Here is a 23392-nt window from a genome sequence, read left to right as displayed (position 1 = left end):
TTTTTGAGGTTTTTCCTATAGGGCACGTGCGCTTGCCAGAAAGACAGAGACAAAAAGCAAGAAATCACCCCCCAGGGCAGATGGCCATGCCACAATCCCTTCTCCTCCATTCTCCTCTTAGGATCTTGGGCATGCACACACATGTGCCCTGTGTGAGTTTAAGCCACCGGGTCCAGGATTCGAACCACGGTCAGCTACATGGGAGTTCAGTGACATAGGCATTACGCTAACTGCTGGTCCCAAGAAAATTTACATTTTAAATGTAAATTTAAACTGAAAGATAAAATAATATTTCCTCTACCCCTGCAAAGTTCCAGCGTTTTCTGAGAGGTTGTATAATCCCCATAGTTTTAGAAAAATGAAGAACCCAGAGTTTCGAAAGTCAAGTAACTTATCCAGATGGTACACAGACAGTAAGTCATGAAGCAGGGATTCACATCCAGCCCGTCCGTGTCCCGACTTCCTGATCCTGTCAGCACGTCCTCTGAATTCTCTCTCAGGGCATCCTTCCTTTGCACATGCCTTGTTCATCCCCGCGCTGTGAAGCGTGAGCCCCAGGTGCGTGACCTCCCCTGGCACACAGTAGGTCTGCAGCAAACACACGAGGGAGTCTGAGGATCACCAGCATGAAGTACCATGATTCAACGCGCTTTGAAAGCATTCCAGTAAAATCAGTATGAGCTTTTAAAATTGATGTCCATCTTCAGGCCTTACTTTCGGGTTGGGGCCAGCCCACCAGCTGTAAAGGAGTATGAGGAAGCGTGACCCCTGGTGGGAAGATGGAACCCTTTGTATGGTTTTACTAGAGAGTTTCTCCCTAAACCGCTCCTCCCCTGGTACGACTGGAATTAGGAAATTTTTCTTCTGAAAGTTACTCTCAACCAGATGTGGACAAAGTCCCATTTTGATCACTCTTTTAAAAATAGGATTTCTGGGACCAGCAGTTGGTGTAATGGCTGTGTTACTGAACTCCCATATAGTCAGCCACAGTTTGAGTCCCAGGCCTGGTGGCTTAAACTCAAGCTGGGCGCGTGTGCGTGCGTGCCAAGATCCCGAGAGGAGCATGGAGGAGAAGGGACTGTGGCATGGCCATCTCCCCTGGGGGGCTGATTTCTCGCTTTCTGTCTCTCTGTCTCTCTCCATCTGTCCAGCGAGTGCACGCACCCTGTAGCAAAAAACTCTCCAAAAAAAAGGATTTCTGGGCCAACCCATGACCTGGTGGTTGAGTGACCAGACCCCACATAGCCAACCATGCAGCTCTAGTCCTGGCCCTAGCTTGGAGAGACATACCAGGGAAGTATAGGTGTGTGCCCAAAATTCTGGAAAAGGGGAAAAATGATGAAGGGATTGCGGCATGGCCATTCTTCATGGGGGTTCTTCTCTCTCTCTCTTTCTCTATCTATCTCGCAAGCACAAGTGCCCTCCTACAAAAACAAACAAAACAGCAACAATGAAGACAAAAAAACAACCTGGCTTTCCTGCAGCTCACTTTACTGCACTTCTTAGGCAGAGTCATCTTTCAAAAGAAGACTAGTCCTTTTCCTGCTTAACTACGACACCTAGTCTAACCGGACGTTTGGAAGGAACACAATACAAATATGGGCATCTATTTAACCCATCATGTCTAAATTCACCTCTGGGACAGCGAGAGCTTCGGAAATTGCATTCCCCGTTCAGACTGTCTAATGGGTGCGCTTTGGTGTCAGTGGCTGAGCAGTAACTGCCCACCACCTCAGGTTTCCTGCTCGCTGCCAAGTCACCCCACTCGGGATCCTCATTGACCCAGATATGTGCCCCGAGTGTGGGCTGTGCCGGTTGTCCTCAAGGACTCTCGGCTGGAAGCACAATCACTCCGTTTGTGCTCAAGACTGAACAGAGGACAACAATCACCCCTTATCTGATGGGCACAGAGAGATAAGGGGCCTGGAAAAGTAACCAGCAAAAATAGCTTCTTTCTTTCAGAGCAAAATGAGTTTCTGGGAGATTAGAGATGTGAATGAGTGCTCCAGTTGTGAAGAATGGCAGACACCACATCTTTGCTGACTCGGTCGTCTTTCCAGAGTTTCACCCACGCGGTGGCTTCCCTGATTGGAAGAGAAGCTGGTCTGGGCTCTTCAGGAGTATAGAGTCAGGGATAGTCGTTTTCTTCCTCTAACTCGACAGCTTTGCCTTTCTTGATTCGGCGCAGTGAAATGTTCTGCTTTGCAGTTGTAGGAAAGAGCTGAAGTCTCCAGTTTTAAAAGCGTTTTAACTTTGCTGGTTTAAAAAAACACAGGTTTCAGCCAGCAGGTGGCGCAGTGATTGAGGCACTGGGCTCCCATATGGCTGACCCTGATTGGAGTCCCAGACCAAGCGGCTTGAAACCCAGGCTGGGCGTGTGTGTGTGTGTGTGTGTGTGTGTGTGTGTGCGCGCCCAGAACCCCAGGGGAAGGATGGGCCCAGAACCCCAGCGGAAGGATGGAAAAGAGATGGCATGGCCATCCACTCTGGGGACTATTTCTCACTTTCCCTCTTGCTGTGTCTCTGTTTCTCTCTGGCAAGTGCATGTGTCCCACAGCAAAAACCTTAAAGCAAAAAATGTTTTCTTTGAGATAACTCTTCATTCCTTTTGGAGTGAGATGCAGAGGACTGTTGTTTTTTTCCCCTCCTTTTCTGTTTTAGTTTTTGCTATAGCATGCCTATACTTGCCAGAAGAGGGTGGGGGAGAGAAAGTGAGAACTCACCCCCCAGGGGGATAGCCATGCTGCAGTGCAGTCCCTTCTCCTTCATTCTCCTCTCAGGCTTTTGGGCACACGCACATGCGCCTGTCCGGTACTCAAACTGTACAGTTGACCATGTGGGAGCCAACCCCTTAACTTCCACACCACCTGCTGGATTCAGACAGACCTTTTTTTTTTTTTAATTGAGATTTCTCCTATAGGCCATTTGCACTCGCTGGAGAGACAGAGAAAAAGGGAGAAATCACCCCCCAGGGAGGAGGGCCACACCACAATCCTTCCTCCTCCCCCACAATCCCTTCTCCATCCTCCTCTTGGGATTTCGTGCACGCATGCACACTCACCCAGTTGCTAGGTCTGGGACATGAACCATGGTCAACTATTTGGGAGTACAGCAACATTACCATTACGCCATCTGCTGGTCCTCTGAGACCTGAGTTTTTAACAACCCCCTAGGTTTGAGGCCCACGTGTGGAGTGGGGGATTCAGAATCAGATTTTGGATTCTACCCCCAGCATCCGTAGCAGGTGCTGGTCTGGTTACTTTTGCCTTTGGTACTCAGCAGCCTCATCTGTCCCAGGGCTGTTGGAACAGACCATCTGGAAACTCAGTGCTCGCTCTAGTACTCGTTCACTCATTCGTTTTCTGCATTGGGAACCCATGTACGGCTTTTTTCTTTTTCTTTCAGTTTTTGCTATAGGACTCATATTCTCGCCAGAGAGCCAAAGAGAGGACGTGAGAAAGCACACACACCCCCCCCCCCAGGGGATGGCCACTCTGCGATCCCTCCTCCTCCTGGGATCTCGGACATGCACTCACACACCCGGTGTGAGCTTCAGTCTCACGGTGCAGGACTTGAACCAGGGTCAGACAGGTGGGAGTCCAGCCCCTCAACCACTATGCCACCTGCTGGCCCCCACACATACAACTTTGAAGTTACAGAATTTTTAAGTCATGCACACAACATCCTTTGATACTGTTGTGTTAAACTCCTACCTCTCCCTTGGTAGTCACCATTTTGGTTTATAAATTTCTGGCTAGGATATTGAATGCCATTTTTTTTGCTGACTCTAATGCCACTTTTTATGTTTTTTTGGGAGAGGTTTTTGCTATAGGGCACGTGTGCTCGCCAGAAAGACAAAGAGAGACAGAGACACAGAAAGCGAGAAATCATCCCCCGGGGGGATGGTCATGCCGAAATCTCTTCTCCTCCATTCTCCTTTCGGGATCTTGGGCATGCATGCACACGTGCCCAGTGTGAGTTTAAGCTACCGGGTCCGGGACTCGAACCGCAGTCGGACATGACAACTACTGGTCCCTAATACCACTTTTAGATGTCCACGGGAAGGTAGGAGAGAGAAGCCATCTCTTACGATGTAGCATCTCTACTTTTTACATCAGGAGACTCTTCTTTGACTTTTTCTTCGTCTTTCTCTTTTTTACTGAAAAGAGAGGATTTGAAACACGACGACACTTTGCTCTCTGAGGCCCTCCCTGCACCTTTAAACTGCATGTTCCAACCTTACGTAAGGCTCTGGCCATGTGTGTATGTGTGCGTGTGTGGGAGTGTGTGTTTTTGTGTGTGTGGCAAATTTTCTAGTTCAGGCAATGAAGTATATTTTTAGCCAGATTCGGAAAGTAGTTCTCCGGGAGGCAGCTGCGTCTCAGAATTAGATCCCACTCGTTATTAGTGGGTCGGGTGGCTGGCACTCTTTCATGTCGGTTTTTCTTGAAAAAATGCACTTGCCTTTAGTCCTCCCTTAAATTATAGTTGTGTGTGTAGCTACATTCATCTGATTTTCCAGATGTATGGAGCGTGCCAGTTTTATACAGTGGAGAAACTTTTTTTAAAAAAGAATTATTTATTTTTAATTTTTATCGATTGTTTTTAATTTGCTATAGGGCACGTGAGTTTTTGAGAGAGAAAAAGAGAGGGAGAGAGAGAGAAAGTGAGAAAGCAAGCTGCCAAGTCCAGGACTTGAGCCACAGTTGGCCATGTGGGAGCCCAGCGCCTTAACCACCATGCCACCTTCTACCTTTGAATGGAAAAACTTTTAAGACAATAATCAAGATGTTATTTTTTGAAGTAGGACAATTTTAGGCGATTACAACTTTGTCTTTAGAAACTAGATTGAGGAGTATTTGAAAACACATTTACTTATTTACCCAAAGGTAAAAACATATCGGCAAGCGGTCATAATTAATAAGCTATAAGGAGAATGGATTCATGGCTGTTAAACACTTGATTATTGGCACTTGAAGAGCTGTCCCTTCCCAGGAGCGAGGTGTGCTTATTGTGCTGATGCAGATAAGGAAGGCGGGCATCTTAGGGATCACCCAGCCAGTCCAGGCACAGCTGAAACCTGGACGTTTACCCCTGCAGCTTGCTCCCCAGAGAGCAGGCATTCTCTTTGGAGCCCTTTTTTCCTCCCTATCAGCAGGCATTCTCTTTGGAGCCCTTTTTTCCGTCCTACTTTGCCACAAAGAACTTGGTAAAAAACAAAAACATGAAGACATATATACACACACACACACACACACACACACACACACACACACACACACCTCCAGATGTCATGCCCTTCTTTTCTTCAAAATAATTGTGTGTGGCCAGATTATCATTTTCCAGTTTGATCAGAGAGAGACAGAGAGAGAAGGGAAGTGAGAAAGCAAGTCACCAGGTCCGAGACTTGAACCGTGGTCAGCTATGTCGGAGTCCAGCGCCTTTAACCACCATGCCACTTGCCGGCCCCTTTAATCTAATTCAGGTCAGAGAAGGAGCCTGGCCAGTTGCTCCGTTCCCAGGAGCCTCGGCTTTCACACCTGTGCAGTGAGAAGCAGTTTTCCTCACAGAGCTATTGTGGGGAGCAAATGGGAAAACTACCTGGGCCATTCTCTGGAAGTTGTAAGGCCTTATGCAATCCATCACGGTGTTCATTTTCCTTATTTAATTCAAGCCGGGTTTAAAGAAAACCTATTTATTTATCACATAGGCTTCTAAAATCTTTTAATGTGTTTGTTTATTTGTGGTCAGAATGAAACAGCTTTGAGGGAAGAGTATTGTAACATATACACTTTCCTGTGGCTCTTCTCGCCCTTCTCCCTGGCATTTGAAGCTTCACTCATTTTTTTTAAAAAAAATCTCAGCTGCAACAAATGTGAGCTGAAACTCTCTGCCTTGCAGCAAGGGCTTCATATGCATTGGGAACCTGTTGCCAGACCTCGTTGCCTGCCAGGCAAAAACATTTTTCAATCTTGCTCAACCTAGAGGGAGCTCAGTAACTCCTGAATTACAAGGAGGATTTTTCTCTGACACAAAATTACAATTTGCTGGGTGGGGCGGAGGGGTAAATCGGGCCAGGGTGATGTTTTTAAGGTAGTCTATCATGTCTGAACTCCTCCCTGGCTTCTGTTTACCCAGAACTTGCATTCTTTCAATACAATCTCTTATTTGGAGCTGGGCTAGACACTCTTATAAAACGAATGGAGTGTTGGTGCCATCTGCTGGTACTTTGGGGGAATTGCTTAGCAAGGAGTAGTTTCTCAGTTCTGCACTTGTGCATCCAAGGAAAAATGCAGTTATAATCTTTTTAAAAAATCAGGTATTAGATTTTGGTCTTAGATCACCCTAATTACATAGCGACTTTTCTCCTACTCCCCTGCTAGTGTTGTTGGCTGAAAACGGTACTTCAAGAACGTTCTAGAGCTAAGTTATGCTGAGACCCGAGGAGAAGCCTCTGGGTACTCATAGTTTGTGATCGGCTCACTAATTGCCACCTGGCTTTTCCCTTCCATCGCTTCCGAGGGTGTAGCAGGACTCCCTTGTTTGCAGATCCCGAGGCTCTGGAGCCTCATTATGTCTCAAAATGACACAGAGATCGACAGTGACAGTGTGCTGCAGTAAACCCTGAATGAGGCCATCTCCTTATTCAGCCCGCCTCGGCTGCACTGTCGTGTCGGGTCAGGACATGCTTCAGTCACAGACAGAGGGACGCACGTGCTTGATGGCTGGTGTCAGCGCTCCAGTAAAGGAAGAAGGGCTAGGTCAGTGACCTGTGTGATTCTTTCCTCTCTCCTTCAGGAATAAAGAGACGGTCGTTCCTCAGGAAGGTGTCATGTCCAGCAGAGCTCCGCTCTCAAGACTGGTTCCTGAGGAAAGCTGGGACCTCCTACTTTTTCCTTTTCCTTTTCCACCTCAAACTTTGTTCCCCATGGTTCCCTTGTAATGGAAAGCAACAATGTCTGTCTTTAGAAAATATGAATTTCCACCTCTCCGAAGTTCCCCAGATCCAGAGGAGGTTTGAAAATGTCTTCTGGGAAATGAGGAGGATTGGAATACCAGCAAAGCAGTAAATACAGGCGGGGTGCTGAATGAGCACACACTGGAGGGCACGCTGCTGGCGGGAGGGCCCATGCGCTTCCCAGAGTTGTCCTCAGCTCTGGTTTTATAAGATACAGAACAGACTAACTGATGGCGGGGAAGAACAAGTCGCTCCTCGACACTGGCCTGACTTCTGTTGTCAGGACGACCGTACACCTGAGCTGTCAATCCATCAGGAATTAGTTGTGTAGAGATGATTAGTTGTGTACCCACAAAGGAAGAGACTTTCTGGTTTCAGAACTCGGTAAGAGCTTCCGGCTTCGTGGTTACCCTATCTTTGAGCCATCGTGTTCTCAGCCACCTTCCACCAACCTGACAGTGGATGCTTAAGGCTTATGACCCTGAAACGGAGGCTCTGCAGCTGGGGTGAAAGAAGTAAATTAGACTATGCAACTGAGCATGTAGCAGGGTTTCGACGTTCGTCTTACGGGCCTGAAAGAATCCCAAAAATGTCATCATGATTGAAATACTTGCGGAGTGCTCTTTGAAGATTGTCCAAGACACACCCATGTACACGTGTGCCTGTGCGCGAACATAGCTGTGTCATAGGACTAGCACTGGACGTCCTTTGGGGATTTGGGGAGTCATTTATAATCACATTTTCCCAATGATCCTTGCCCTAGTTTGTTCATATCCCCCATTCCCTAGAGATGACAAATCGTTTTTAATCTGCTTAAGATATTATTTTACTCCAAAATAGAATGTGTTTCATTTTTAGATAAAGAAGTAAGCTTCTCCATACTGCTTTATACAGTGTTTTACATGGCAGTTTTAAAGGTCCAGAGATGTTGAATTGTTGGTTCTCCCAGGAGAGCCCATTTCACGCTGGGAAGAAGCTGCATTGCAAGTTGATTTCGAGCATGAGTTTGGATCCTAGGTCAGCTATTATAGCCATAAACAGTCTGACCTGTATTTGTCTTGATTTCATCATCTGTAACATGGGGACTGTATTGCCTGTTGGACTTGCCAAGAGGCATGGGCGACAGGAAGCAGGGAAAGCTCTCAGCCTGTGCCTTAGCATGTGGGGTGCCGGTCACTGTCCACGTCCTTCCCTGGGAGCCCTCGGCCCGTGCCTTAGTGTGGGGGGTGCAGGGAGCCCTGACAGGTCCACACTTCAAAACAAACTTTCGGCTCATGCTTGTTTTGCTGTGACGTGTGTCCATTCTAGTGCCATGCTCCCCTTAAAGCTGGTGGAGTTGGTTAGAGGACAGTGTTGTGCTTAATTTAAGATTGGCAGTCAGTGGGACCAGCAGATGGTGTAATGGTTACGTGGCTGGACTCCCATGTAGTTGACCACGGATTGAGTCCAGGACCTGGTGGCTTAAACTCACACCGGGCACGTGCGCATGAGTGCCCAAGATCCTGAGAGGAGAATGGAAGAGAAGGGATTGCAGTGTGGCCATCCCCCCTGGGGGGTGATTTCTCGATTTCTTTCTGTCTGTCTAGTGATCACAGGTGGCCTTTAGCAAAAAAGAAAAACTCCCTTAAAAAATAAAAGATTGGCAGTTGGTTGGTTGGTTGGTGATAGCAGCGGGCTGCAGGTTAGAAGTAACAGTGGACCAGGTGCTACATAAGCTGATGCTCCCTCGGATCTCGCTCGGCCACCGCCACCGTCTCCGGCCCACGTCTGACGGTCATGGGTGGCTACAGGCCTCAGCATGGTAGAGTCTGTCTTCGATAGTAGATTTGCATGATGGGCAACCCCCTCGGAAGGATAAATATCCTGAGACTCCTTCAAGTGTTAGCCTTCTTCCCTGCTGAAGGTTGTGATTGGTCATCTCTTGGGACAGGAAATGCACTGCCCCCACAGCAGCACTGGTAGCACGTTCCGCCCGAAGGACAAGTCTGGCATTTCCAACATTAGGCTGTAATTTTCCTCTCTAGACCTTCTACTAAGTGAAATCATACAGGTAAAATCTATTTCTTCTTGACTGAGATAACTCACCTCGTATTTGAAGGCGAGGCCTCTCTTGGGTGCGGCAGTAATGCACCACTCAGGAGAAGCTGGATGCCATATGGCGACCACAGTCTGAATCCCTGCCCTGGTCGTCCTGAAACACCCTGGGCACGTGTGCAAGTACCCAAGATCCAGCAGCCTGGAAGATGGCTCGTGACGTCACCAGACCCTGTGGAGAGAGCTCGTCTCTTTCAGGTGCGCACGCTCCATCAGGGATAAAGAAAAAAAATAAACATTTGAAGGCAGATCTCATGGCCTTCTTGAATTTCCTTTTTTCCCAGGCTAAACAATTCTGAGTCCTCCCCTTCCTTGTCCTCGCGGGGGCCGTTATTCATTTCCTTCGGTGTTATTATCTGAGCTTCTGACTGTAGGTTCATTAGTGTGTGATTATTTGACTAGTGTGTGAGCTCTCGTGCTGCTTCGCAGTATTCCCAGCTCTCCCCCTTTCCAGCATGAGGCAGAATTGCACTTTCTTCCCTGGGGTTTGGTGGGACCGGGTGACTAGGTGTGGCCAGGGGCTTGTGAATCAAAATGGTATCTGCCACTTTTAGGCCAGAGCATTTAACTGCTGAAAAATAAAAGGAAATCCTTTCCAACGCGTCTTTTCTTTCAAGAGAGTGACTGATGTTCCAGACTGGAGTTGCTTCTTCCATCTGGATTTTGGACAAATGAAAGAAGAGCTCCCAGCCAACCTTCATGGTTATGTATTGTGAATGAAAAGTAAAAACTGTTGTGAATCACTTCATGCTAGGTTTGCAGCCCAGCATAGCTTCATCTGTCTTGATTGATACGGTTAACATCTGACGTTTGAGCCGAATAATTAGCATTATACTCTAGGGATTGAGTGTGTTTCTCCTCAGGTTTTGTTACCAAACTCAAATCAGGTTCGCTCGCCCAAGCGCTATAAAACCAAGCCATAGGCACATGGTGTGATGAAGGAAAGTACAGCTTTATTGTAAAGGGCAAAGCAAGGAGAGCGGGCAGCTCATGCTGAAAAGACCCGATCTCCCCGAGACGTTCCCCACATGCGTTTTTAAGGGCAAAATTAGGGGCAGAGGTCCCAGGCGCATGATCAGTTCAGTGATTGGTTCAAGAGGGGGTGATCAGCTCGTGGGCATTCTTGATTGGTGAGGCCTTAGATAATCACATTCCTCTTCAGGTGTCTGGAACCATTCAACCTGGAGTCTTTGAGCTCACAATCAGCAGTTTCCAGTCTACAAAACATCTTACACATTGAAATGAAAACCTTCTTTCCTTTAAGTGAGAGTTTGAGAGGTCAAATGGCCCTCACCCATGGTCCATGCTGGTCATTATCATAACCAAAGTCTGAAGGTTTACTCCTTACTCTGGGCCATTACAATGCAAGTGGACTTTATATTTCAGGAACCCTAGAAAATACATTAGGGGGTTCTTGCTCTGTTTCAGTTTTATCTTCAGTATCTTTCATAGTCACACCCAGGACACACTCCTTACCTGTCCTGTAGGAGGATAAATGCAGCCCGAGTTTAAAATCCTGCGTCCATTCTGGTTGCAGCTTCCTGCACTTGACCTACTGCATTATTCTCCCACTGTAATGTAGATTCCTCCCTCCCCCTCCCCACACAAATCCAGCTTTCAGGTCCCAGAGGAATTAAGTCATTTGCACTTGCATCCCCAGATAGGAAAGGAATGGAACCAGGCTCCAGGAGTCCCTGGCAGAAGTGCTGGAGTGCAGGTGACTTAATTGTGCATAGCTGTATCACAAGCCTCTTAATTCTGTAGAAGGTAGAGAGAAAGCTAATGTGGTCACCACGAATACACTTCTGTATCCTCATGTAGCAATTTGTCACCACATGGGCACTACCATTACTTTTCACCTGCTGCTGTTTTGTCGGTCAAGAATGAGCCCTCAGGGGGGAACCAGCAGTTAGCGTAATGGCTATGTCGCTGGACTCCCACGTAGTCGACCGCGGTTCGTGTCCCGGACCCGGTGGCTTAAAACTCACACCAGGCACGTGTGCGTGCGTGCCCAAGATCCCGAGAGGAGAATGGAGGAGAAGGGATTGCGGCGTGGCCATCCCCCCGGGGGGTGATTTCTCGCTTTCTGTCTCTATGTCTCTCTCTGTCTATCTGGCGAGCGCACGCGCCCTACAGTGAAAATCTCTCCAAATAAATAAATAAATAAATACATAAATAAATAAGTAAATAAAAAGAATGAGCCCTCAGGGGTCAGATGGCAGTGCTGCAGTAAATCACTGTGCTGTCAGGCAGACCAGGGTGGGGAGGGTCAGGGTTTGTGTCTGGAGGCTTCCCTGAGCACATAGGGCACATGGAGCTGGCCGAAGCTGTGGTCGGATTGTGGTGGGAAGACCCTGCTAGAGGTGCTCCTCCTCCCACCTCCCTCTTTCTGTCTCTGTCTCACTCATGAAGGAAATGAATAAATGAACTTTTAAAAAAAGGGAAAAGATGAGCCTTTTAAAGGCCACCCTCATAAAGTGTCAGTCTGTAGCACTCATGCCCTGCTGTGGCTGAGGGGAGCTGCTAGGTGGGACGAGGAAAACTCTTTTGAGTCTTGCCAGGAAGTTCTGAATGGCAAAAGCCATGAGATTTTAAACTGTCCAAAGAACTGGGAAGAAAGGGCAGAGCGAAAGAAGACATCAGTGAGGCGTGTGCATGTACACGTTCCTACCCGTGTTTGCTGAGTGCCACACCACACCCTAGGTGACTGGCTGTACATTTTTTCGTTTTGTCCCTGTGGCCACCCAGCAATGGCAGCCATGACCATCAGGGTGGTTGTTCTCCTGTTTCATATGCGGACCATGAAGGGTTAATCAGGTCATGGGTGAGTGGAACTTGAATCCAGGCTTAACTCATGTTCTATGCTGTACGAAATAGCTTAGTAGATTTTGACCAAGTCCACTGAGTTTTAGAACTTCTGTTTTAATTTTTAAGAAGGAAAAGAAGGAAAGATGGTAGAAGCTTTCTTAAACCTGAGTTTTAGAACGTTAGTGCCCCACTTGACACATACGTGCTGAGTATTTTATGTCACGTTTTACAGCAGGTTCTATGATTTCAAGTCACAGGTTAATGAGATGTTTAAGTTGATGGAAGAAATGATACAGCCAGCAAGCCATTCTAATCCCAAAGCTGGTAGTTGCCCTACAGAAATGAGAACTGACTGACAGGAGCTTATAGGCTCTTGCCTATGATAATCTCTTTCGTTTGCTGAACTTCTTTGCAGGTACTGTGCCAAATATTTAGATTGTTACATGATTTAGGAGGGGAAATAATGCCATGAATACAGCTCACAGTAGCAATAGATGTTGAAGATATTAATGTAGAAGTTCGGGTCAAGGCCCTCCACTCGGGTGGGCAGGTGGTTTATTCTACAGGGTACACGTGTGACAGAACAAGAAAGCTGGAGTGCGGTCTGCCACCACCCCGCCGAGGTGCATGCCAGGTCACGCCATGGCCCAGACCCAGAGGAAGCATCCCTGGGCCAGCAGCAGCCTTGGTACGATCAGGGGAGAGAACGTTCCATTTGTTTCCTTCCTCCTGACGTGTTCTATGTGCCTTTCATATGCCAGAGTCGTCAGATGATCTCAGTCGATGAGCTGTTCAGACCAGCTCTGAATACTTTCATTGGCTGTTCCAGTTTGATGGGTGGTGGGGAAACGGAAGCACGTAAGGGGAGACGGACAGAATGTCTCCTGTGTGCTTAAGGTATTTCCTATCAGCCCTATAAGGGTGGATTTGTTCTTTTACTTATTGTCAGTGTATTTATATTTTTAAAAGCTTATTTATTCCTTCTAAAGACAGAAACTCACAACACCGTCCACGTGCTGCCATCCTCTCTCAGCCTCAGCCCGCCAGGGCCATAGGCACCGCAGTGCATACAGAGAGTACACGGCACGTACAGAGAGACCTTGGGACCTTCCTGTGTGGGTCCCGTGTCGTAGCACATTGTGTGACGGATGTGCCACTGCAGCTGGCCAGTTTATTTGTAATAAACAGGGAATCGGAAGCTCAAAGAGGTTGTAACTTGTCAGGCCCACGTACCTAGTAAAGACAAACCCAGGATCCACACCGAAGCTTGTCTTATTCCAAGTCCAGGGATCTTACACACACACCAGTATCAAAATGGAGAAAGGTCAAGGAAGACATCTTCGAGGAGGTATCTCTGAATCAGTCCTTTGACTGTATATGTATATTCTGGTCATTTGGGCAGTACCATTACCATGCATAAATTCATCGACTTTCTAAAAGTGTGAGATTACATGCCATTCCCTTAAGAATTATGCAAAATAAAGTCAACTTTTAGACTTATAAAATATATTACTTTAGTTGTGAATATTAATGATAATTCAGGAGATGATTGAAAGGCTGGTAAGCTCCATTAGTGCATTCCGTATTTTTCCAGCGTCTTACAGTGTGTTTATCTGGGAATACTAATCCTGTCTTTCAGCGATGGGATTTATGGTAAATGTGAATGATCAGACGTGTCTGCTGCTTGTCCAAGGGCATGTTAAAGCTTTGTCTGATGAAAGTGCAAAGCTGGGTCATTGCCCAGAGACCTCTGCTGTTTCCCTTCCAAGCCATTCTGTTAATACAGTCATGTTCAGTTGGGTCATAGCCACGGGGAAAACAGTATACACGTACATTCTGACCATCCCAGCACATGCGAGAACTAGACAGTGTTTTCATCTGCCACTAAAAACATGGTACCTTGAATGAGTACTTCTCTTCTTGGGGCCTCAGTCTTTTCATCTGTAGGGCGAGGGACTTCAGGTAAGATGATGTGTCCACATGAGTGATGAAGATGCTGTCTAGTTCAGCCCCAAATTGAGGTCATTAGAAATCCAATAGATGGGTGACTTTCATTCTCTTTCTGTCAGAGCATGTGTCAACTGGGAGAGAGAGAAAGAGGCAGAGAGAGAAAGAGACAGAAAGAGGGAAGTAACCCCCCTCACCACATGGGGCATGGTCGTGCCATCACTCCCTCTCCTCTACCTCTGCTTCCCCTTGAGATCCTGGGCACACATACACGCCTGCCCAGTGTGTTTTTCAAGACGCTGGGTCTGAGACTCCAGCCATGCAGGAGGCCATTTGGGATCCCGCCTCCTTCACTACCACGAACTGCTGGCTCAGATTAGCGACTTTCTTAGGAAAAGGTGGCCATGCCCACATCTTGTGTGTTTCTCAGCATATCAAGTGCATAGGACAAAAATATGTCCTCTTCTGAAGCATAAATTACACTATTTTAAAAGGGAGGTTTTATATTTGCTATGAACGACAGAGACTATTACTCTAGGGTTATATCCAAATGAAGAACTTGTCAACACAGTCCCACCCTGGATCATTCCTACTGGGGGCTCAGCAGGTGGTGTAGTGGTCATGACACTGGCTGACTGTGGTTTGAGTCCAGGACCTGGTGGTTTGAAAAACAGGAGCATGCGCGTCCAAATCCCAAGAGGAAAATGGAAGAGAATGGATTGCCTGTGACTATCCCCCACAAGGGGTGATTTCTTACTTTCCTTCTCTGTCTCTCCACTGAGTGCTTGCACCCTATGGCAAAAAAATCTAAAGAAAAAAATAAAAGAAATAATAATAAAATACATTTTAAAACTTTTTAAAAAGAAGGTACTTTTGTCATTAGTGTGTTTCACTTGAGTCGGGGCCAATAAAAGATACCTTGTATATGAAACAATGGATATTATAGAGATACTCAGGAGCAGTAGGATTCTATTTTGTGTACATAAAGATATACATTGAGAGAGAATTTATCTACTGTTGTCATTTTAGTCCTAAAACATCAAAGTTTTACTTCTATAACTCTTTCTCCTTTCAACATAAGGTGAGTGTGTGTGTTTGTGTGTGTAGTGTTTTGGGCTCCAATGTAGTGTATTGATACTAGTACTGTTTTCACGAACTGCAGGGTATTTCTGTAGCTCTCTGTACCTACTTGAGTTCTCGTGTGTAAACTAGATGGGCGCTGTGGAGATGGGAGATGACCAACAGAAGGGTATTCGGTTCTTGTTCTCTGTTGTTAAAAGTTACCCTTCATATTTGAGTGAGGGATGTTGGTGATTTGAACTCAGTCAAATATGATTTTTTTTTTTTTACTATAATAGAAAGGAGTCAAGAACAGTCCCATTTTCCACTTGTTATTTTAAGGATAGTTAGCAAACCGAGGGGATAACATGGGATTAATTCCTTAAACTCAAGACTGCAGTACCTATATGAAGCCTAATATTAAAATCTTAAGTAGAAGGACCAGCAGTTGGCATAATGGCTGGGTCACTGGACGCTCATGTAGTCGACCACAATTTGAGTCCTAGACCTGGTGGCTTAAACTCATGCTGGGCATGTGTGTGTGTGTGTGTGTGTGCCCAAGATTCCGAGAAGAGAATGGAGGAGAAGGGACTGTGGTGTGGCCATCCACCCTTGGGGGTGATTTCTCACTTTCTGTCTCTGTCTTTCTGGCAAGTGTATGCGCCCTATAGCAAAAACCTCTGGGGTTGGGGGAGTCTTAACTAGAAAGTATTCATTAAGTCAAAACTAAGGAGTGGAGGATGACAGGAAGGGAAGCTGGGGGTAGTTTACTTTAGATTTTTTTTTAAAGAGATTTTTGCCTTAGGGCACATGTGCATGACAGGAAGAGAGACAGAGAAGTGAGAAATCAGCCCCCCACACCACAATCCCTTCTCCTCCATTCTCCCAGGATCTTGGGCACGCACTCATGCGCTCACTGTGATTTTCAAGCCACTGGGTCCAGGACTTGAACTGCGATTGGTCATGTGGCAGTACAGCGATGTAACCACTATGCCCTCTGCTGGCCCCCACTTTAGAGTTTTTAAAAGCAGACATATGTCAATGTTTCTATGAAAAAAGAGACCTGCCCATGGGAAAAAGCTGTTTCTCTTCCTTCCTTTTCTTCACTGCTAGCCAGCTCCAGGATGTGTGTGATCTTTCTTTGGTTCCCACTCACGGCTTTGGCTAATCACATAGTTAAGCCACCAGAGTCACTTGATTTTACTCCTGGTAATTACACACAAAGAAACCTTGGATCAGTTCAGAGATGGCACTTACTGGAACTGATTCCTGCAACCCAAATGTACAATCGAAATTATTCCCTCCTCTGTCTTTTCCCCTTCCAGCCCCTGCCTGAGTTTCAGTTGCGTGGCAACCCATCTGCCATGAGAGCTGATGTCAGCTCGTTTTCATTTAAACTTAGCCCAGGAAAGTTTTCATGGAGGATATCTGGGCTTGTGTAATGCTGGGGGAGGCTGTGGTTTGTGTTTTCAAACCATTTGTAAAACTGCAGACTAATGGGCTGGGGAGGCTAAGTGGAAACGCGGTTGTCAGCGGGGATTAGCTTCTGGAACAGTGTTTCCTTTGGGACTTTGTTTCTGACTTCTAGGAGCTTAGTAAATGAGCCTCTGCAATTGTCTTTGTGCTACTCAAGTTCTTTCTGTACTTTAAAGGAAAAGCGAAGTGTTCAACATTACCCGAAATCCTGAATACAAGAATGTTGTCAAATGCTTTATATTTGCTCATTTGAAAGACGAGTCATCATTTTAACTAGGTACATAAGGAGCAGTCGAGAGGAAAGAGAATATTTTATGACCGATAAGAACGTTCTAGTGGACATACCAGGAAGTGAAAATAGGTTAAAACTTCCTTAATCCAGCAGAGGGCATAAGGGAGTTGCAGGTCTTTTTCATCTGAGACCATGCAAACAAAATCGTGACAACCCATGGTAACAGCCGTGGCACTTCTGTTGACAGATTACCTCCAGATTGTTAATGCACAAGTTACGTAGCTGGGTTCTTCGCTAGTTGCTTGGAGCCAATTGCTCTTACCAGGGACAAAAGAACAAATAGAATTTTGAGTTACTTGTGCCTCAGGAGACAACATGGTGCCCCAATAGCACTTGAATGGGGCAGCTCTTACTTAGTAACCACAGCACACAGCCTATAACAATTGTTCTCATGTATGTTTGTGGCATTCCAAATGCTAGAATGAAGACTTCATTATTTTACTCTCAAAAATATCTTTTGAAGTAACTATACTTACGTATAAGTCCATAACAGCATAAAAATGTTTTTCCCAATCTGCTCTGGAATCTGCAAAAATTCATCTTATTCTGTTATTGCTACGGGTAACTCTTGGGATGGTGGTAGTATTGCATCGGAGTGATGAGGTTAATATGTAAAACATGACGACAGCCGAGGACTAGGTTTTCGTTTCAGTGTTTGTGATCACTTAAATCTCACTGCTAAGTGTGGCTTTCGAAGATGACCTGATAAATGTCCCTTTGAATTTGTAGTGCAGGCTGCTTGTGCCTGGCTAGTGCCAGATGGGCCTCCTTAATCAAAACCTCTGAAATGCTCTACATCTTCTTTTCCATCACCTGACGCATCCTCCTGAGATGGGTCACAGTCAAAACGCTGCAACAACAATATTGTTTAAAATTACTGTCAGGCTCCATGTGAAAAGTACAGATGAAACATAAATGAATTTCATGTTCAGACTTGAGCCCTGTTCCCAAGATCGTTCATTATGAATGTGCGAATATTCCACAGTCCAAAATAACCCAGAACTTGAAGCCCTCCTGTTCCCGAGCACTGCAGCCAGGGCTTACTCGGCCAACCTGTATGTAGCCTGAGGCCGAGCTGCTCGGGAAGCAGCCTCGGAGGTGGAGTTGGGCTATTTGTTAAGGAGCACTCTTAGGAATTCCATTGTATGGAAAGCAGGGAGAAGGAAGCAGGATCGATTAGAAATTGAGTGTCCCTGCAGGCGGAGCATCGTCAGCCTCTGGGTGTGGATGGCCCTTCACAGTGTCCCGATCTCCTGCACTCCCACACTGGACAGTTACTGGCTGTCTGTCCTCAAGCCCCACCCCACCCACAGGGAATGACCTTGACTAAGGCATCTCTTTGCAGCTGAAACCATCCTCAGAGGATCTGCACTCTAGCTATTGGGGCAAGTCTTTTATTGAAGAGGGATCAGATGGTCAGATGGCATCTCACAGCACAGGTAGTGTGAGAAACAGCCCAAGCCATCGGTACGCTGGAATCTCTGTCCAACCAATCACTAATTATATCATGATGAAGAATTTACTGACTGCTTGAAGAAGAAAATGACAGCTTGCCATGGAAGGCGGTGGTACTAAATAAAAGACTTTTTATGGTTAACGTGATTTGGAAAATAGGATTTTAAAGAATCCCAAAAAAAGTCCATTTTTATAAATGAATGTTAAATTTTGGAATATGAATGTGTGCAGACCCTGTGCTTAGTGTGTACTCCAGGCATGGTTCTGCCCTCAGATCTGCTTGGTGAATTTGCCTGAGGAGAAACAGTGTGTACCCAGACAACACCAGCACTTGACTCAAATCTCATGTGCTAATTAACCATGAAAGACCCCCGACTCAGATAGCCGGTGACCCTTCAGTCCAAGGAGAGTCACGGCAACCCCAATCAACCACAAGAGTCAGTTCTTGCTGTAAAACACAAGAGGGCTTTATTGCTATCGCGCTAGGACTCCACTCCTGGTCACAACAGACTCAGAGGGAAGTGGAGCCCCGAACAAAAGAAACACATAGATTATATAGGCACAAGTTGGAAGGGTGAGGGGAGTGGGGAATGAGGAAATAAGATAAGGGTCTTTTAAGTATGGTTATCTTTTTCTGCTGGCTCTGGCAAGGAGGGTTATTTACGCAAGTGGGCTACAAAGGTATTTTGCAGATGTTGCAACTGGGTCAGGTTAGATACTCAGGGTGGTCTGGTACTGATTTCGGGGAGGGGGTATACATTTTTGCAGGGATCTGGCTTTCTGCATGGAGCTGAGCTGGTATGCAGGAGGCTGAGCAAGCCTCAGTGGCTTGCATAGCTCAGGGCTGTTTTTCAAGGCGGTGGCACAAGCTTTTGTACAGAAGCAAGAAAAGCAAGTAGTTAAGTTTAATTTTTACAGAGTATTGTTTGAGCTGATTTTTATTCCTTCAACCACAGCACGGCGTTTTGTGATTTTTCTCAAAGGAATGCCAATCTCACTTAATATCTCCACCAATCTCATCAGAAATGTACACAATTTGGGAAGATGCTCAACTCACAGTGCAGGAGATGAATTTTCAAAAATTGGATGTTTTTCTTGAAAGCTTCGATTTTATCATTGACAGTAAATATTATCAGGTTTTTTTTTTTTCTGGAAGCCAGATTCCTTTTGTTCATTTTTAAAGAAAATGTTTTGGAAATTATCCTTGAAGGTAAAAGATGGTGTTCCATGAATATGGCAGCTGGGGACTCAAGACTCAGTTCTGTGACTGTTCCTTCTGAAGATGGTATTCAGCGTCAGTATGAAGCAGGGGACTCGTTGGGTGGCTTTCCACGTCATCACACTATTAGGAAAATAGTCTTTATGGGGCTCAGAGGTTGTGATTTAATCCAATGATTCATTTTCCATGTCTATCAAGGATGTCCTTGAACGAAATTGGAATTTCCGTCACCTGCTATTACCCGTCAGCAGTGAAGAGCCCACTGATGGCTAGAACTGTTTGGTGCTGGTCCTGAGTAGGGCAAGGCACCAGCTGTTTGACCTTCCTTTGCTTTTATTCCCTCAGTGCAAAGTGTCAACACAGTGAAAAAGTCAAGTGTTATTAGGAAAAGCGTTGTCACTTCATTGCCTCTTGAAAATGTCTCCAGTCCACATTGAGAACCGCTAGTGCAGAGACAAGCGTAAGTGGGGAAGAGAGACTGTTTTGTCATATAGTGGCAGCAGAGGTAGAAAGCAGGGAAGGAGGTGAGAAACAGGTCACATAGGGAAGATATGACAGTGGAAGGGCAAGGAAGAGCAGAAACTTACTAAGGTCTTCACCGCAGGTGTCTAGGTGGATGACAGTACCGTTAACACAGGTAGGAACTGGGTTCAGAGGAGCCTTGGCTTATGATTGAAACTAATACTGCTTTTCACTGTGGGAGGAAAAACCTACTGTAATTCTTTCCAGAGTACAGTCTAGCGCTGCGAAAGAACCAAGTCCTGTTAGCCAGGTCTGTGCAGCAGCCTGAGATCTGGTCTCATACTAATAATAAGTCACAGTTCTTAGAAGGTCAGAGCGTTCTATATCAATGCCTGAGACCCTCGTATCCATGTTTTCTATAATAGTATTTTCTCTTTTTGTTCCTAGGAATGGTGCAAAAGTTGGACCAAAAACTTCCAGTGGCTAATGAGTACCTGTTGCTCTCTGGAGGAGTCCGGGAAGGTGTGGTGGACTTGGACTTAGATGAGCTCAATGTCTATGCCCGGGGCACCGACTATGACATGGACTTCACTCTTTTGGTGCCGGCCCTTAAGCTGCATGACCGTAATCAGCCTGTGACACTTGATATGCGCCACTCAGCCTTGTGCCACTCCTGGTTGAGCCTCCGACTCTTTGACGAGGGGACGATCAGTAAGTGGAAAGACTGCTGCACCATCGTGGATCATATCAATGGCGCTACCAACTACTTCTTCTCCCCTACCAAAGTGGCTGACTGGTTCTACGACTCCATCAGCATCGTGCTGTCAGAGATACAGAAGAAACCCCAGCGAGGGATGCCAAAGGTGGAAAAGGTCGAAAAAAATGGAACCATCATCTCCATCATCCTGGGTGTCGGGAGCAGTCGCATGTTGTACGACATCGTCCCAGTGGTGTCTTTCAAAGGCTGGCCTGCTGTGGCCCAGAGCTGGCTCATGGAGAACCACTTTTGGGATGGGAAGATTACGGAGGAGGAGGTCATTAGTGGGTTTTACTTGGTGCCTGCCTGCTCCTACAAGGGCAAGAAGGACAATGAATGGCGGCTGTCCTTTGCCAGGAGCGAGGTGCAGTTGAAGAAGTGCATCTCTAGCAGTCTCATGCAGGCCTACCAGGCCTGCAAAGCCATTATCATTAAACTCCTGTCTCGGCCCAAGGCTATCAGCCCCTATCACCTGAGGAGCATGATGCTCTGGGCCTGCGACAGACTTCCCGCCAACTACTTGGCTCAAGAAGACTATGCGGCCCACTTTCTGCTGGGCCTCATTGACGACCTGCAACACTGTCTGGTCAACAAGATGTGCCCCAATTATTTCATCCCGCAGTGCAACATGCTAGAGCACCTGTCGGAAGAGACGGTGATGCTGCACGCCCGGAAGCTGTCCTCTGTCCGCTCAGACCCCGCGGAGCACTTGCGTACGGCCATCGAGCACGTCAAGGCAGCCAATCGGCTGACGCTGGAGCTGCAGAGGCGAGGAAGCACCACCAACATCCCCTCCCCGCAGTCGGACGGAGGAGACCCCAACCAGCCTGATGACCGTTTGGCCAAAAAACTGCAGCAGCTGGTGACTGAGAACCCCGGAAAGTCCATCTCTGTCTTTATCAACCCTGACGATGTCACACGGCCCCATTTCAGAATCGATGATAAATTTTTCTGAGGATTTTGCTGACTGTTCCTTTTTGCTGGTTCTAAAACTCTTCATAATGTGTAGTGTGGTTTGTGATGCTGTCTTTCTGTTTTTTACATATCCAGCCTAGATTGGATTTGTTAAGAACAAATTTTAAGTTTCCTGGTTCTGCAGGATGGTGCAGGCTCTGAAACAGAGACAATGACTATTTCATATTCTGCCTCTGGTTTTGTGGTTGTTTACTTTTTGTAGTTATTGTCACATAGTTTGTTTTTTGTTTTCTAAGGAGAACTTGAGCCATAGATGAAAATGCCCATGAATCCTCTTGCTTTTTTTTTTTTTTTTTTTTTTTTTCGTTTCATGCTTTGTGCAAATTTATTAATGGACATGAGGAAACATCCCTCTGACAGTTAAAGATTTTATTATTTTCTGGTGGTTTTTTTTTTTTTTTTTTTGGTCTGTATTTTTAAAAGGAGCGTTCACCACTGTCAATATTAGAGAATCTCGCGAACGTGGGAACTGCCTGGCATGCTAGCTGGATTTCTTTCTTTTGACCAGTGGCCAGAGTAGTCCACCAAACAATGTAAACTTTGAAAGTGATAATGCTACAAATTGTATTTTGGAGCGACTCCACTGAATGTAATCATCGTCCAATCAGAGAGCGTTGGATGGTTTGGAGGGTGTTTGACAGCTTTCCAGCTAGAAGTAAGATTTCCAAATGTTAGTTTCAGTGTGTGTAATTATTTGAAGCCTTATTTAAATCCTATTAAAGAACATACCATTATAATTGTTATTTGCACTAATGAAGTTTTTGCCATTGTCAGAGTTGCAATGTGTATTTCGATATAAATTAACACCCACGCTTGAAATGCTATTATTTTTTCATTTAGCCCATTTCTCTCCATCAATAGAATGATTCTTGCATTTGTTTAGTTCTCCTTTAATTACGGGGTCCTGTTTTGCCCCCTTAGATATTCCTGGTTCCCTCCTTACTGAGAGAAATTTTTAAAGTTTTATACCTGTTAAACGACTCTGTCTAAAGCTGGGGAAAATATATACCTGATAAAGTGTTTTTATATTTATTTCTTTTGGGGTTAGAGAGGTAAGCCTTTTCACAGAGTCCTTTACTTCTCCTGAGGGTTTTGAGGGAAAATAATAGGGAGAATTCGTAATCCCCAATTCGTAATACCATGTTTGTTCAAAAGCAAATTTTGCTGTAGAGCAGGAACCAGGAAATATCGGTGAGTGGCGCTCTTAATGTAGAGGTGTCCTGTTTAAAAGAATGGAATTACTTGCCAGATTTAGGTGCTGCAAGGCCTTGGCCCCTGTATTGGATGGACTCATGGCAAACTGCTGTTTGAGGGGTCAGGGTGCCCATGATGTCTACTAATGGAAATGTCAAACATTTTGGTTTTAGTCTTGAATGTCCAGACTCATAGATAGGATTTGGGCCAATTGAAATCAGGCATATGCTGTCTTGGGTTTTTGCATGGGTATTAATGTAATGCTTATAAATGAAAATGAAATCATTGAACCATCTTAAGTCAAATGCAATGATAATAATAATAAAAGAATCATACCGGTCTTGGAATTCTGTTGTCATTGTGGTTAGTTTGCAATCTGGAAATGGTTTTCTTACTGGTCATCCTAACGGTCATTTTCAGTAAATACAGCAGCAGCTTGCTGGTGCCTTTCAGGCCAGAAACCCGTGTAGTAGACACCTGCTATTCATTCTTCCTCTCTTCCCCACCCGCCCCGTTTTCCTGCTAGTAAATGTCCTTTGCATAATCCATGACCGCAGGAAGTGACTTTATCCCCAGCTCCAGGCATGGTCCTGACTGGAGAAACCAGTGGACATGAACCGTCTCCCTGGCTGCACACCTTAGTGAGGGACACCTGCTGTGAGTTGCTGCAGTCATGGTAGACACAGTGTTCTAGGT

General features: G+C 45.9%; 1 protein-coding gene across 1 annotated transcript in view; it reads left to right on the top strand.

Annotated features, from left to right (window-relative positions):
* MB21D2 (Mab-21 domain containing 2) overlaps positions 1–23031 on the top strand; it is a gene marked incomplete at its 5' end in the record, with an annotated part of 139976 nt that extends 116945 nt beyond the window's left edge. The window contains one exon of the mRNA XM_014581907.1: positions 20218–23031. Coding sequence (XP_014437393.1) covers positions 20218–21482 — 1265 coding nt within the window. The remainder of the gene's footprint in view (positions 1–20217) is intronic.
* Between the last annotated feature and the right edge of the window lie 361 nt (positions 23032–23392).

The sequence above is a fragment of the Tupaia chinensis genome, unplaced genomic scaffold, assembly GCF_000334495.1.
Source record: "Tupaia chinensis unplaced genomic scaffold, TupChi_1.0 Scaffold141231_1, whole genome shotgun sequence".
Classification (NCBI taxonomy): Eukaryota; Metazoa; Chordata; class Mammalia; order Scandentia; family Tupaiidae; genus Tupaia; species Tupaia belangeri.
The sequence above is the reverse complement of the archived record's forward strand: the minus strand, read 5'-3'. Positions and strand labels throughout refer to the sequence as shown.